Here is a 15349-nt window from a genome sequence, read left to right as displayed (position 1 = left end):
AACATGCTTTCAGAGATGTGATGGGTTATCCAAGGTAGAAATGAGTCAGAAACACACATCTGAATAGAGCTCATGACATCAGAGTTTGGCTATTAAGTCCTAACTTATAACAGCAATCACAATGTAGCAATGTTACAGAAATCGGGACTGCCAGTCATACAGGGCATACCCTTACTCTGTTGTCATCTGCGGGGTCTCTAATATTACTGTTAAGACGTAAATTTAGTGGATGGATAGAACTTGACTACGGATACAAAAATTTGCATCCAATTTCTCACCCTGTCCCTTTGCTCTGTGTAATACGCAAGTCCCTTAACCTCTCTGGGCTGGAATTTTCCTCTCCGCACAAAGGTGCTGCTAAAATTTACAATATATACTTTCTTGACAATGGCTTACTGTTATGATTAAAAAGACAAGGAATATAAAACCCCACACCACAGATCGTGGCAGTTGATGTCTAATAAGTATGACTTCCCTTCCTTCTGTCTCCATCTTAAAGGATCTCCCAATGATTTGTCTGTAATAGCAGATGAGTGAAACTAGGACCTAGTCCAAAGAAATTCCTGGAATTCCCTTCTGCTACTATGCATGGCCCCTGAAGGAGGTGGGTGGAGCATGGGTTATAAAAGTAAGGAGAAGGAAGAGCTTGGCTACAAAGGACTCATCACCTGGGCTTCTCAATGCACAGCTGAAGGTCAGGTACAAACTAAATATGTCAAAGGAGGGAATCACTTCTGCCAGTTCAGAAAGGCAGCCTGGTCAAGTCTCAGGGAATGAAAGTTATCACCTCCGACTTAGACCTAGTCTAAATCCAACCCACCTAAGAGTGAATTCTGCTCCCTAACAAACAATGTTAGAGCTAAGAGCCAGTGGTCATGAGAAATCATTTTGACTTCCATATATACATATACATATATATATAAAATGGGGTAAAATATCAAAACACCTAATTAAATCACTGCATGCTTGCTAGTGCGCCACTAGGCAAAACAGCCCCTAGATATCTGGGCAGCACACCCTATTTTCACGTTTTAATTGCATATGGTCTTTAAATTTTATTTCTGTTTGAGGCATATTTTTCTTCTTTATCCCTATTATCTCCCACATACTCATAAAACCCCCACAGACACTCATAAAGAAACAGACACTGGAATTGCCAAATGGGACTGGTTATTCCCTTGTATTTTAATCTCACTGATTAAGAAACAGATCAGGAGCACTGACGTTATTTCTACGGCTTATACTGACTAACGATCTAAGTATTTGGAAAGGATCTGCTTGGTTGTAAAGTCAGTGATTCACGACATTCCGGGAAACACAAGGAAACTCCTCCATTTACGTACCGGCAAGGTTGCCCTCATAGCAGAACTGTACATTCGGTCCATGTTGAGGTTTGGCCGAAAGAGTCGAATTTTATTATCCACTCCCCGAAATGCCTTCAATCCTTCAAATAACTGAAGATAAAAAGAGAAATCAATGTTAAAAGGCAACTAGATGGAAACAATCCCTGAGTTGACAAGACTGACTTTTCTAACAGGTCCTCGCCTCCTTCACTATGTAAGGCTTCACCATGACAGACCTCAATCTGAATTCTCCACCCCCAGAAAAGCCAGATAGACTGGTTATAGTAATTGAGATAAAAAGAAATCTCTTTATTACCAAATTTGGGTAGGAATTCAGAGTTATCCTTTGCTTAACAGGAACTAGATGGTTCAATAACACATCAGTGGTGGCTGGAAGGAAACACGTCCACACAACATGGACCAATGGCGTGGAAAAGGGGAATGGAATCAAAGGCCCCCCCAGCACCCTGCCCTCTTCCACCTCCAAGTATTTATGTTTCTTTTCATTTCATCTGGCTCATTCGAACTCTGGAGCGTAGATAACCTAGATGTGATTAGAGCTGGTTCCGTCTCCCAAATGATGGAAACCAAGCAGCTCAAGACACGTTCTCAGGAGCCCCCGCAGACAAAACATGGGGCAAGGACGTAAAAAGACTTTGAAGTTGGTACTTACTGATAAATACAAAGAAATGAAGAAAATTAATCACTTTGAGGGAAATTTTTACATACAGGCTCTCTAAGCAATTGACAGAACAAACAGGCTAAAACTTGGTAAAGATGTGGAAGATTTGAACAGGAATAACAAACTAACCAAACGGACTCACAGAACCCTGCACACAGCACCTGCAGAAAGCATGCTCTTTTCACATGTTTCCTAACCCTAAGCTAAGGTATGGGGGAAGGTATAGGTCAAGTGGTAGAGCACATGCTTAGCATGTATAAGGCCCTGGGTTCAATCCCCAGTACCTCCTCTAGGAATGAATGAATGAATAAATACATAAATAAGTAAGTAAGTAAATAAATCTAATTACCTACCCAACCAAAAAGAAAGACAAGCCAGAAATCAAAATAAAAAAATATAGCCACAAAATATCCACATTTTGGAAAAGAAGGAACCCATTACTTAATACTGAGTATGAGTCAAGAAGAAAAGTAATGGAAATTAGAAAACATGCTGACCTGAATGATAACGAAAAGTAGGGCCTTGAAGTGCTTAAAGCTTTAAAGCTTAATGAGAAAAGATTTATAAATCATGGAGCACAATTAAAAAGCACAAAATTAGATGTTTCCTTAAAGTGCAAATATACAAATAATTTATTAAAATGTAATAGGACTAAAACTTCAGTTTAAAAAATAAGGTTGGCAGATTGAACTCAGCCTATAACATCTGAAACACACCTGAAACAAAAGAGCATAGAACGCAATATATCACACAAATACTTTTTAAAATAAAGCAGTGAAATTATATTACTAAATATAAAACAAAACAGACTCTCAGGCAAGAAACATTACTGAAGGTAACTTCATAGGGTTCAATTTACTTCATAATTTTAAAACTGTACACGGTTGATTTAGGTTCAAATATATGTAAAGATTGTATGATAATCTCACTGAATAACACAGATGCAAAATGCACACATGATAACACCACCTAAGTTGGATTTATCCCAGGAATAGACATTGGTTTACTATTAGAAAATCAAGTAATGAGTTTCATTACATTGATAAATTATGTGGAAAAAACTATGATCATCTCATTGGACGCAGTAAATGCATCTGATAAAATTGAACATTCATTTATGATTTTTCAAAAATCTTCCAAGGTAACTAAGGAAAAAGGGATCTTCCTTAAGTGTCAAAGGCTATCTTCAACAAACTTGTAGCAAATATTACACTTACATGGTAATATTTAAAGTTTTCCTCTCAAATTGAGAATATCACACACTGCCTGCTTTAATTCAATATTGTACTACCAAAATAATAAGGCAAGAAAAATGACAGAAAAGCACCAAGGTTTGGAGAAGGAAAAACTAAAACTGTCATGGATTGTGAAGCCTGGATAAGATTAAAATATAGAAAGTCCAGGAAAAGTACCTGGCAATCTTCTGAAATTACCTATTTAAGCAAGATAATCAGAAAATTATACTCCTATGTAATTGCAGCAATTAGAAAATAAAAACATTATGGGAGAATGATAAAGAATCCTTAGATGGGGAAAATCTAACATAAGTGAAAAACCCATAAGGAAAACATAAAACTTCGCCAAGTCATTAAAGACCTAACTAAATGTAGAAAGCAGATCCATGCTCCCAGACTGCAAGACTCGATACTACAAAGATGCCGACTCTCCCCAAATTGACTTATATATTTAATGCAATTCGAATGAAAATCATGTCAGGACATTTAATTTTCTTGTAACAAACTGGAAGACAAAAGTTTATTGACCTGATAAACTGAATCTAAATGACCAAGAAATATCCAAGGCACTGTTGCAGAGCGAAATAAAAGGATCTGTCCCAGCAGACAGCACGACTCGTTACAACGATTTGGAGATAAAGATACTGGCATTTGACCAGACAGACAAGCAAAACAACGAAACAGAATAGAGATCCAAACAGATAAAACAATGAAACACAAATGGAGATTTAGAAGCAGAGCCATGCATATATGCTAAGAGGTGACATGACATATCAGAAGGAAAAAAAACAGGGGAGGAGGATATAGCTCAAGTAGCAGAGCGCTTGCCTAGCATGCACAAGGTCCTGGGTTCAATCCCCTGTACCTCCTCCTTTAAAAATAAATCAATAAATATACCTAATTACCTCCCTTCCTCCCCTCCCCCAAGAAAATTTTTTTAAAAAGGAAAAAAAAGTCTTTTTTAATGGTGCTGGGACAATTGGGTATCTGTAGAGAAAAAAACAAAACAAAACAAAAACAAACTTAGACTCACAGATACAGACAACAAACCAGTGGTTACCAGTGGGGAGATGGAAGGAGGGAGGGGTAATCTAGGGGTAGGGGAATAAGAGATACAAACTGCTGGGTATAAAATAAGCTACAAAGATATATTGTACAATATGGGGAATACAGGCAATATTTTATAACTATAAATGGAATATAACCTTTAAAAATTGTGAATCATTAGGCTGTACACCTGAAACATAGTATTACTGTGCACCAATTATACTTTGGGGGGAGGGTACAGCTCAAGTGGTAGAGCACGTGCTTAGCATACACGAGGTCGTGGGTTCAATCCCCAACACTGCTTCTAAAAATAAATAAACCTAATTACCTCCCCCCAAAACCAAAAACAAAAAAAACTATACTTCAATTTAAAAAAATCATACAACTGCTTTTCCTTGAGACAACCTTAGTATTAGTACTTCAGTACAACAGAAGGGCTTTATGCAAAATTGCTGTTGTCACACAAAATATTAAAATGAAATCTACTCCGGAGTCAAGATTTAATAAAATTAATCGTTACCGCTGCTTCATCACGAACATCCCTGAGTGATGCTAACATTCTTTTTATACTGTAAGGCACGGCAGTAAACAATATGATGACTAACCAGCAGAAGTTAGGTGTTAAAGGGTTTTTCCAGTACAAATGTCGACACACGGGGAAAAGAAAAGACTGCCTTGGTATTACTGTGAGGGGTTTTAACCTCGGCAATCTCTTGAAAGGGGACTGTGAGAACTGCTGACTTAAATGTGTAAAGAAGTAACAGCGTGCTACGTCCATCAATGTCCACAGAAGGACACACACGAATGCTCGTCAACAGTGCAGTGAGAACACGCACGTGATGGAACACTGCTACAAGGCACACGTGATGTGGTACCTACCGCCCTCAGGCCCCGACAGCCAGGGCCTCTGCTCTGAGGCCCACGCTCTAGATGGCCTCTCACCCCTGTCTTCCTCCAGCTGTGACCTTCTGCTTGGAGCAAGCACTTGGCTGGACACTTCCCTAGGCAGACTTCAGATGCCCAGTCCCCTAGAAGCCCCTGCCCACGTTCAAGGCCTCCTCACGTCCATCCTTGTAAGAACAGAGAGCAGCACTTGGATGCCCACATCGAAGTTCAAAGGATGGCCAAGGGCCATCTGTCAGCAGGTGGTGCGGGCATCTGCCCACGTCTGCGAGGCCCTCTGTGGTACAGGACGGAGCCAGGACAGAACGAGAGAGAGGGCGGACTACAGGGCCTTTCTGTGTGTGCTCTTGTGCCAGGGCCCACAGGTGTTAGAGCTGGTCCTGGATAGACAGACCTTACGTAGCATTAAGCTCAAACAACAGAAACAAACACGCACACACACACACACACACATTACAATTCCACTTCAAAAAGAGGCAAACTGTAGTGTCAAAGATACATATAATCCAAAGAGAAAAGCAAAGAAAAGTCATCACAAAAGTAACCACAATGAGAGCCAGAAGATGCAGGGTTTATGACGTAGGAGGGACACAAGAAGGCTGCTGGGACGCTCAGGCGATCTGTCTCTCCACCCGGATGGGCGCTGTACTGGCCGCATTTATAAGTGTTCATTAAATAGTACTTACTGCCCTTTTTTTCCAAATTATGTTTTATCTCACAAGTAATTTATTTCAACCGGAAAATGAAGTACCTGCTATAAAATTTCATTTTCTTTCCTCCAGTTCCCCTCACTGTTCCTATTTCTCTCCTTCACTGTTTGAAACCTTCTTATGTCTATCAAAAGATACCTTTCAAATCAATAAAACCACATGTAGTTGTAGCCCTAAAAATAAAACCCATCAGATTCTAAAATCAATAGGGCTGATACATGGAGGAGAAAGAAGGCCAAGGAGACTATGCATATATTGACTTTTGGGTTAAAATAAATATGACTGTAGGCAGAATTTGAGCCCAGGAAGTTCAACCCTAGAACCAGAATGATTCACCAGATGCTTTCTCACTCAAAACAATTAAATGAGATGACCCATATGAGGTATCCAGTACGGAGCATATTGCAGGATTTCAATAAAATTTATGATAATTAACAATTATTATGAATATTTATTATTACCATCTTTTAGTCCCTTATTAAGAAGGCCATTGCTTAACTCCTGCACCCCAATATTCTCCATATTTCCAATATGTTGGAAAGATATCCAACCCATAACGACTAAAACACAAAAATGAGTGAAATATCCTGGGGGTCGACAGAATGGGGTGTTGTAAATCTGGCGAGGTGTGTACCCTGAGAAGAACCAGAGAAAGCATTCCCTAAATATTTAATATTTTATGCTTATAATTATCTCATTCATGCCCCAAGGATGGCATTTAATTACATGTCTCTTAACATGCATAACTACAAATGATTGCTGTTATAAAACCACGCAGTTAGCATTAAACTCTAAATATGATATTGTACTCAATGACCCCTTCTCAATCATTAGAAGATCTGAGAAAGGCGAGTTCATGCAATATTAACAGTACTGGCTTTTTGATTACTAATTTTCTTACCACTTGTCCTTCTCATCTGCTCTAAATAATTTTAAAAATAATACTATAAGCCAATGTTACAAGTTTCATGCATTCATTATATTTCTATCTCCGTACACCCTGCAGCATGTTCACCACCTAAATGCTTTTTAATTGAAACTTTAAAAAATATAATTATAATATAAAAATATAGATATAAGATATATAAAATATTTAAAAAAATTAAGATTATCTGAAAAATTAGTACTTAAGAATTACCTTCAATCCAACTATTTACGGGACATTTACGATTGCCACTAGTTAATATGGTAAAGTCCATACTGCCTTAAAGCTATTTTGGCAGGTGGGAGCTACTTAACATCCACAGTGAAGACCAAGCATGTCATTGTCGCTGATTCCCAGGTACTTACTTCCACTGCATAATGGAAAGTCGATGAGCCTGGATGCAACGACAGGTTTTGAAGAGGCTTGATATGTGGTTTCTCCCATCCAAACTCTGAGGACCACTCCACGGTCAACATGTGATCCGTGAAAACCGTTCCAAAAACCAGAGTACTGGGGTCTGGTTTTTCCTTGAAAGTGGTGGCTGGTGTGATTATTAGATCTTTAGCCTGGGGACGAGAATCGACACCATTAAAGAAAAGTAACTGAACATCCCCATCCACTGGCTAGATGATACAGAGGGCATATAGGCAGAAACGACTTAAGTCATCGGCCATTAAAAAGTGAAGTCATTTGACTTTCAAATGTTGGCAACTCACTCAGAAATGTAAGAACACTGTGTGAGCCAAACAAATCATGCCTGCATTCAGGATGTAGGCTGTTGTCTGAAATCCCTGCAATGTACACTGCCTAGCAAATATTGGAACCCAAATTCTGTGACATTGAGAAACTGGGACAAAATAATAGATGGAGTAAAAATGATGTTGAAAGAACAATCTCTTCTTTACTCCCATCACAGGACCCATGTGGAACATGAATAGAAGAAGTCGGGGGTTGGGGGGGAGGTCTTATAATAAAAAGAGCAACACTCACAATGACTTGTTAAACTAAAGCAAATGTCATTAGGAACCCAGCCTCCGAGGATGGTTACACTCCAGCTCCTCCAAAGAATTCTTGGCTTAAGATTTCAAAACCCTCTGGGTACCGTGCAGAAGGCAGAAAAGTGAAGCAAAATTTCCCTCGTTGAAAACAGAAGTAGAGATTGAACACTAAGATATAAATCCTCTATTCTGTGTTGAGGAAACAGGGAACAAAGGACTCCTTATTCTAAGAAAGATAAATAAGAGTGATAGGAAACAACTCCAACAGCCCCATTTCCCCAGCTCTCCACAGCCAGCTTGCGCGTAAGCATCCGGATCTCAGACAATAGCGTCACTAACTTTACAACAAGATCCCGAAAACCACACGGGAATTCAGCCCATTTAAAAATAAAATTAACCAAGGACAGGTTCATCCTGTAAAACAGGTTGCAAGGAAGGTCAAACTCCACTTCTTTCAAAATACAAAAGCTGTCATTTCCCCCCAAAATCAAATACAAAACTTTAATTTGTATCATCAGCTCTTATCAGTATTTTAAGTGATTTAATTACTTTTGATTAATTCACAGCTTTATAGCTGCCTTCTTATGAATGATTTTTTAGTTATTTTTAGAATAACATTCAGGCTAAAAATGTATTTGAAACAATCTGACAGCTCACATTGCAATGAAGCTAAAGCATTAAGGACGTCACTTCAGGCCAGTCTAGTAACGCTACTTTGGAATATGCCAGTAAAATGCAAAACTGGGGGGAAAACTGACTTTCTTCTATCAGTACTTAATCCAAGTAAGTTAACTTAAAACCCTTTAATAAGTGCAAGAAAAGTCAATTTAAGAGATACATTCCACCTAAATTGTTCTGACCTTTGAATCCCAGTTTTCTCCCTTTATCCTCTGGATGAGGTAGGATGTTGGTAAATTTCACCTGCAGGCAAGTGCAGCCTTCAGGCCTGTTTTGTAAGTGAGTTTTGTTCGAACAGTCACACCATTCTTTTACCTTCAAAGATGGCATAGCCCGTTAGCTGTGACAGAAACCTGATGACCTCAACCCTAAAATATTTATGATCTGGCCCATTAAAAAAGTTTGTCAACTATTCTAGACTCTTTAGATAAGAAGTCTGGCCAGAGTATTTGCATTGAAGTCTCCAATCCTAGCACGGGGCCTGGCACACCGACAGTAAAAAAGGTTTTCTTAAATGCTGAAAATAACATTTGGCTAAACTCAGACGCACTCCGTAATGAATGACACTCATTCACAGAAGACGGCCCGGAAATAAAGCGAGTGAAATTCTAACATCAACTTTTTATCAATGAATGATGTCACAGTATTCTTGGAACTGAGCAGAACCCTGAAGAGCCCCCAGGCACAAAGCCGACCACGATTAGGACAATAGAGTCACATACTCAGTGTCTGATGCACATTCTTGAGTTCTTTTTATAGACATCTGAGTTGTACAAATATTTTAACTGCCTCCAGAGGAGGGGGGAAAAGCCAACTGTATGATGGCCAGACTGCAGCATGACACAAGTGACTCCATCCTGAGCGGTACTGGACCTGTGGCCAGCACAATTCTAACAACTAGTCTCAAGAGAATGGGATTGACATTACTGTTCATAATAACTTATCTTTGTGGGCATCAAAATACTTGTAGCTTGCTCTGCTGGTCTATGTAAGTGGGCAACTAAAATTGTCAGCAAAGATGCCACAGACCTACGTTGACATCTTCCACTCTGAGAGGGTGGTGCCCTACATGAAGCGTGAAGGAGTTAAAGATGGATTTTTGCCCTTAATTCCATAAAAATGGAATGATGTTTGACAGTGAGGACTTGAAAGCAGCTCTTCTGCCCCTTTCCTCTTTGCCCATCTCTGTCCATCAATAACTTTAAAAGAACCTAACTACGGGAATGGATCACTAAGAATTGAAACTAACGCCTGACTTATGCTCTCCCGAGTGCACACCACGTCTGACCTTATCTGTTGATTCTCTTCCCAGATAAAAAGGAAGTAAGAATGAAGTAGTTAAAGAAAAATTAGCTCTCTACCCTCAACAACTCCCTTAACAATCCTGCAGGCAGATCACATGGGCAAGGTAACATTTGAAGAGAGTCAGCCAGCCTGCACCCAGTGGAGAGTGAGCAGAACCCACCCTCCTGCCTTGATGATTCACTGAGATTCTTGCCCCCATTTTTCCCTTTAAAAACTGTCATGGCTGAGCAGACTCTTCAGAGTTGGTCTCTGGACATGAGTCAACCTTCTCCCCAGATTGCCAGCTTTTCTGAATAAAGAACATTTCCTCTCCAATTACTGGCTTTTCAGTAGTGAGCAGCCAAACCTGGATTTGGTAATGTTCTCATGCAAGGAAGCACTTGTGATTTTGCTTTTGTTAGCTTTCCTTTAGTGGCTGGGGGATCCTGGACTAAGAAAAATCTGGAACCATATCAATAATAGTAAAACAAACTTAATGCAACTTTTCACCTATTAAAACTGTAAATTAAAATTTCTTGGTAACTGGGGAGAGTAGTAAGATACAAAACAAAAACAGAAAGTAGGTGGAAATGGAGCAGAGAGAGTGTGAGTAGAGGGGTGAGTTTTCTATCCATGAATTCGAAATACATCTTAAATATTGCCAAGGCAACAGATCTGGGCTTTTTTTTTTTTCTTTTTAATGACAAAAATCAATCATTTCCATGGTTCTTCCAAAGTAAAATAAAGTTCAGCCTTCCGGCTGCTGTTTCCAACATTAGCTAATCAATTGTATCATTAGCTAATCAACAAGAAGCCAACTGCGTATGATACTTTCAGAATTTCTAGGCTTTCCAGTAACGCTTCCTGCCAGGGCACCAACAGGCAATGGAAGATATACAAGTTTATTTCTATGACAATCTGCACAGAATATTTTAAAAACAAGACTATGTCTTTGCCTCGTACCAAACAACTGTATGGTGATTTCTTTTCCCTTCCCTTACTCTTCTTTCTTCCTTATCATTATTCTTAGTATTTTGCCTTATTCACTCAAGAACACTGACTGCACCAGCACAGTGGCTCAAGCACTGCACTGAGCAAGCACAGGAGATATTAAGATGCATCCAGCTCTGCTCTTCCTGCTTGGTGATACTCACTGTGAGCCAAGAACACATGATAGCCACTGTGTGCAAGTGTTATTTGTTCATGCAACCTAAAAAATTTCGAGCTACTATGTACCTGTATTGCTGTAGACACCCAGGAACTCAGGGAACAAAACAAGTAAAGTCCTCTTACTGAGGGGGAAAAAACAGTGTAAAGGAATAAATGGATAAATAAATGTTAGGAGGTGATTAGTGTTATGAGGAAAATAAAAGCAGCTTTAAAGAATAATGACATGCATATTTTAGAGAGAACAGTTAGGGAAGGCCTCCCTGATGAGGTGTCATTTGAGCAGAAACTTGAGTGAAGAGGGTAGGTCACAGAGATACCTAGCGGCAAAGTGTTTCATGCAGAAGAAGCAAGAAGTGCAAAGGTCCTGAGGTAGGAACACACTTACGTTCAACAAATAGCAAAGAGGCAGTGTGGTGGAGACACAGGGGCAGTGGAGCAGTAGCAGAAAGTCACAGAGGCACAGAGGATGAGGGAAAGGGAGGGGCCAAGAGAACCAGTTACTCCACGGTATACTGACTGACATTCCAATTCTCCATGAGCTCTGGCTCTGTGCAACATCTTCCTTATTTCCCAGAATCTTTACCATAGACACTGCCGGCAGTTAAAGTAACACCAGTTTATCTCTCCATTCCAGGCAATTTGAAGAAGCCATTAAAGATAAGACTAGAGGCATGGCTACCACGCTTTAGTTTCTTGCTGTTTTTATAAAGTACGGAGGGGCAAAGTTGGAGGGGGGAGGAAGACAGTTTAACTGGTGGTAAAGTAAGAGAATTCGGGTAATACTGAGCTTTTTCCTTGAGCCTCTCTCTACACATCCCCCCTGGCATCAGTGTTTCTCAACCTGGCTACAGGTCAGATTCAACTGTGATTTTTAGAAATGGTAAGCTGGACCCTATTCCAGAATCTCAGAGGGAAGGATGGAGCAGAGGGATGGTGATTTGTTTGTATGAAGTTACCGAAGTGTTCTAACTGTGCAGTCAGGGCTGAGAACCACACCACACCGTGTCCCCTAAAGAATTCATCAACTTAAAAGAGCAATCAATGGTTCCCAACATTGGCTGCTAAGCTGATTTACCTGGAAGGATTCTTTTTTTTCTTTCAGAAAAATACCAACACCCTTGCCCTACCTAAGATCAGTGAAACAGAAACCCAGGATTAGGGGCTCCACATCAGTTTCATTTCAAAACTCTCCAGGAGATGCCAATGCACAGACAGGGCTAAGAACCATGGACAGATTCCAGTCTCATGAATTTGTGAATGCTTACTGAAAGCCATGTACTCTTTTGCAATCTTAATGAACCTGGTTTTCTCTAACCGAATGTCTAAAATGGAACACAAAATTGGGTCCCTATTTCTGAAATTCATATTACTTTCTACTTTTTAATTTTTTTTAAAGGAGGTACGAGGGATTGAATCTAGGACCTCTTGCATGTGGCTACCGCTGAGCTATATCCACTCCTCTCTACTTCTTTACTTCTTAATCCTGAACTTATTCAAAAAATTCTATTGAAAGAAGAAAAATGAAAAGTAAAAATCTCCAATTTCTGCCCTGGCAACAACATTTCCACCTCCCACAAAGGACCTCCACTAGCAAGTTTGTTGTGTTCTTCCTCGATGTTCTTTGCATCTTTATTACTTTTGAGGTTATTCTCACAACACTCTCCTAACCCGCAGTTTCTTATATCAAATACTTGAAACTACAAGTGTCTGAATTCTGTATCTCTTTAATAAACCTGATTCCCCAATTTCTACTACTACTTCCTGTATCTCTTCCCTATAATCGCTCATGAACATAATCACATGCTTGATCATGCCCTTTGGTGTCCTTGAAAAGCTAAATGGCTAGATTCAAGTCCAAAAACCAATTGGTTTTGTGTGCTGCTGACTAAAGTCCACCTCTTTCCTTCATGTTCTTTTCATGGTTAGATTAATAGATTAAGTGGGTCTTTGATCCAAGAGGTATGTTAATTTCTTTGAATAAATAAATACACGTAGGGATAATTTATTAAGTGATGTAACCACCTAGTTGCTCACATGCGCCTGGTCTCTCCTCCCTGGGAAGGCACGCATGTATACAGAATACACAATATTCTTCAATAGACGTATTTGTACTGGGCTCCAGACTCAACCCAAATAATCTAAACCCGTGGAGCCATGATCAGACGCTGTGTGTTAAACAAACTCTCCAGAGATTTTTAAACTACTTGTAAGAGAATCACCATCCCAAGCCTTATGAAAGAATTAAAAATATGTTTAGCTGTCTTAATTCTTTATTTACTCCAGGAGTTGCAAACTAGCACCTAGGTGGAAATATTTATATCTTTGAGAGCTGCACTTCATCCTAAGGGCAGGGCACTGTTTCAACTTTCATGAGTCATGCTGTGACAGTCTGATATCAATCACTGCTTCTCACACTCAGTGAGATTTAGTAGCTGTCTTATGCTTAGAGTGGCTCTGACACCAACATGAATTTCATTATATTTGCACAGGTGCCCTGCCTCTTTATGTGTTTTACATGCTTAACATCTGCCTTACTCATTGCTCATACAACCCATCCGTGTAGACAGCTCACCCTCCAAAATGCTTGGTTTCCTCTATAAAATCCTTTTGATTGATTTAAACGAATTATTTAAACAACTGGGAATGGAAATCATCTCTCTTTACTCTGTTAGCCTAACTATCATATAGTACAGTATCATATCAAATATGTCCGATTAATTCTGGTCTAAACTTCACTAAAACTAGATTGACCATCATGGTTTTAGATATCAACATAATAGACTGCTATCATTTTAAAAAACCGTCCTTATTATAACTCATAAAAGACCTTTTCATTGTTATTACAAACCCTCAAAGTACCAACTTGAAGAAGGATCATAACCTAGTAATATCTTTTACTTTTATGAATCCTTTCCTTAAAATACCGTGAAGACCACCCTTAGTGGGTGGGACCCACTGCAGCTGAGAGATCAAGTTAGTAACGGCAAAGCAGAGATACAGAATAAGGTATTTTTATGCTCAGCTTAGTGCTCTTGTAATAAAATACTAGTGAAGTTTCAGGAAAATGAAGATAAATGATTATTTCACTAGGCATTAGTTCCCTTTTAGCAAACTGCTACATCCTCTTGTAAGACATGTCATTTCTTAATAGTGTGAACAGCAACTCTAACTCTCTGACTTGTCCCTAAGGACTGCCCTATTTCTTTTTTTTTCCCCAGTTTTATTATGTAGAATTATTACAGTTTGCACATACACATTATATTGCATGTAAATACATATAAACAGTATAGTGAACATTTTTTTTCATTTTCATATATGTACCAATTACTGTTTCTAAGAACAGATTAGATCTTTAGCTTTTTTAAAGTTACATAGTTATCAGAGGAATAAAGCCAACCACACATTAAGAAACAACAGAGTGCGGTAACCCAATAGGACTGCCCTATTTCAGTTTTTCAAGTAACACACTAGTAGGTATCTTCAGAACTTCATCCCAAATTCCAATTCTCCTTTATTTGAAAAAAAAATCCCTGCAACTCTGGAAACTAAAAATAACAGCTTTTAACCTGGGCGCAAAAAGAAATTACCTAATAATACCAAATCTAAACAATTAGGTGATACAGCTGAATCAAGGTCCGAAGAAAACAAACACTAACTGAAGGTGTGTGACTGGTTGAGTAGATATGAATTTGCAATTCTAAGAGGGGGGGAGAAAAGCATTGGCGTGAGAGAAATAAATTTTACAATTTTTTATCAGTAGTCTTCAGAAACAGTTTTCCCTTTCTACATTTCCTTTCTAAAGATAGATTTAAAAAATCAGTATTTGTAAAATGATACTTTCTCCTGCATAATTAATCTGTCTCTTTGCAGTGTTCCAGTGTTTTCTGATGACTTCAAAGTCAGGATCCTGTCTCAGACCATATGCTTGTGGAAGAATCTGGAAGGCCACATTGACTGGATCATGAAATGACAAGAAATATTGACAAAAACAGGACACATTAAAAACAACAATTTCCTGACTCAAAAACATGTGGGGAACCGTTTGCTCTAAAATGGGGAAGCCTGCAGCAGGCTAGTGCAACTGGGAGGAGAGCACCTGAGGGCTGCGTTGCACGTGCATTCAGGCAACATCTTCCGCCCACCCCTCAACATCGCTCACCACTCAATATGGCATCAGTACTTCTCTGCACTGACACTTAAACTTCCAAAGGCTTTCTGTGCATTGTGTCGGAAATTGCATAACTTTGTTCTACAATGAGTGCATTTGTTCTATTCGGAAAGCTTAGGTGCTTTGTTCATTATCATTTAGAGACATTAAAAAAAATCTAATAAAGAGGTACAAATAGGAGAATTACAGATTTAGAGAGTCACATT

The 15349-nt window shown here is 39.1% G+C and overlaps 1 protein-coding gene across 4 annotated transcripts in view; it reads right to left on the bottom strand.

The window, feature by feature from the left end:
• The window catches only part of BCAT1 (branched chain amino acid transaminase 1), an 82502-nt gene that overhangs the window by 40773 nt on the left and 26380 nt on the right, over positions 1-15349 (bottom strand). For all 4 annotated transcript variants that reach the window (XM_032472892.1, XM_032472893.1, XM_032472894.1 and 1 more), the window contains 2 exons: positions 7211-7411; positions 1344-1454 (listed from right to left, as the gene is read on the bottom strand). In XM_032472892.1, the coding sequence (XP_032328783.1) occupies positions 1344-1454; positions 7211-7411 (312 nt within the window). The remainder of the gene's footprint in view (positions 1-1343; positions 1455-7210; positions 7412-15349) is intronic.

The sequence above is a fragment of the Camelus ferus genome, chromosome 34 (assembly GCF_009834535.1).
Source record: "Camelus ferus isolate YT-003-E chromosome 34, BCGSAC_Cfer_1.0, whole genome shotgun sequence".
Lineage (NCBI taxonomy): Eukaryota > Metazoa > Chordata > Mammalia > Artiodactyla > Camelidae > Camelus > Camelus ferus.
The sequence above is the reverse complement of the archived record's forward strand: the minus strand, read 5'-3'. Positions and strand labels throughout refer to the sequence as shown.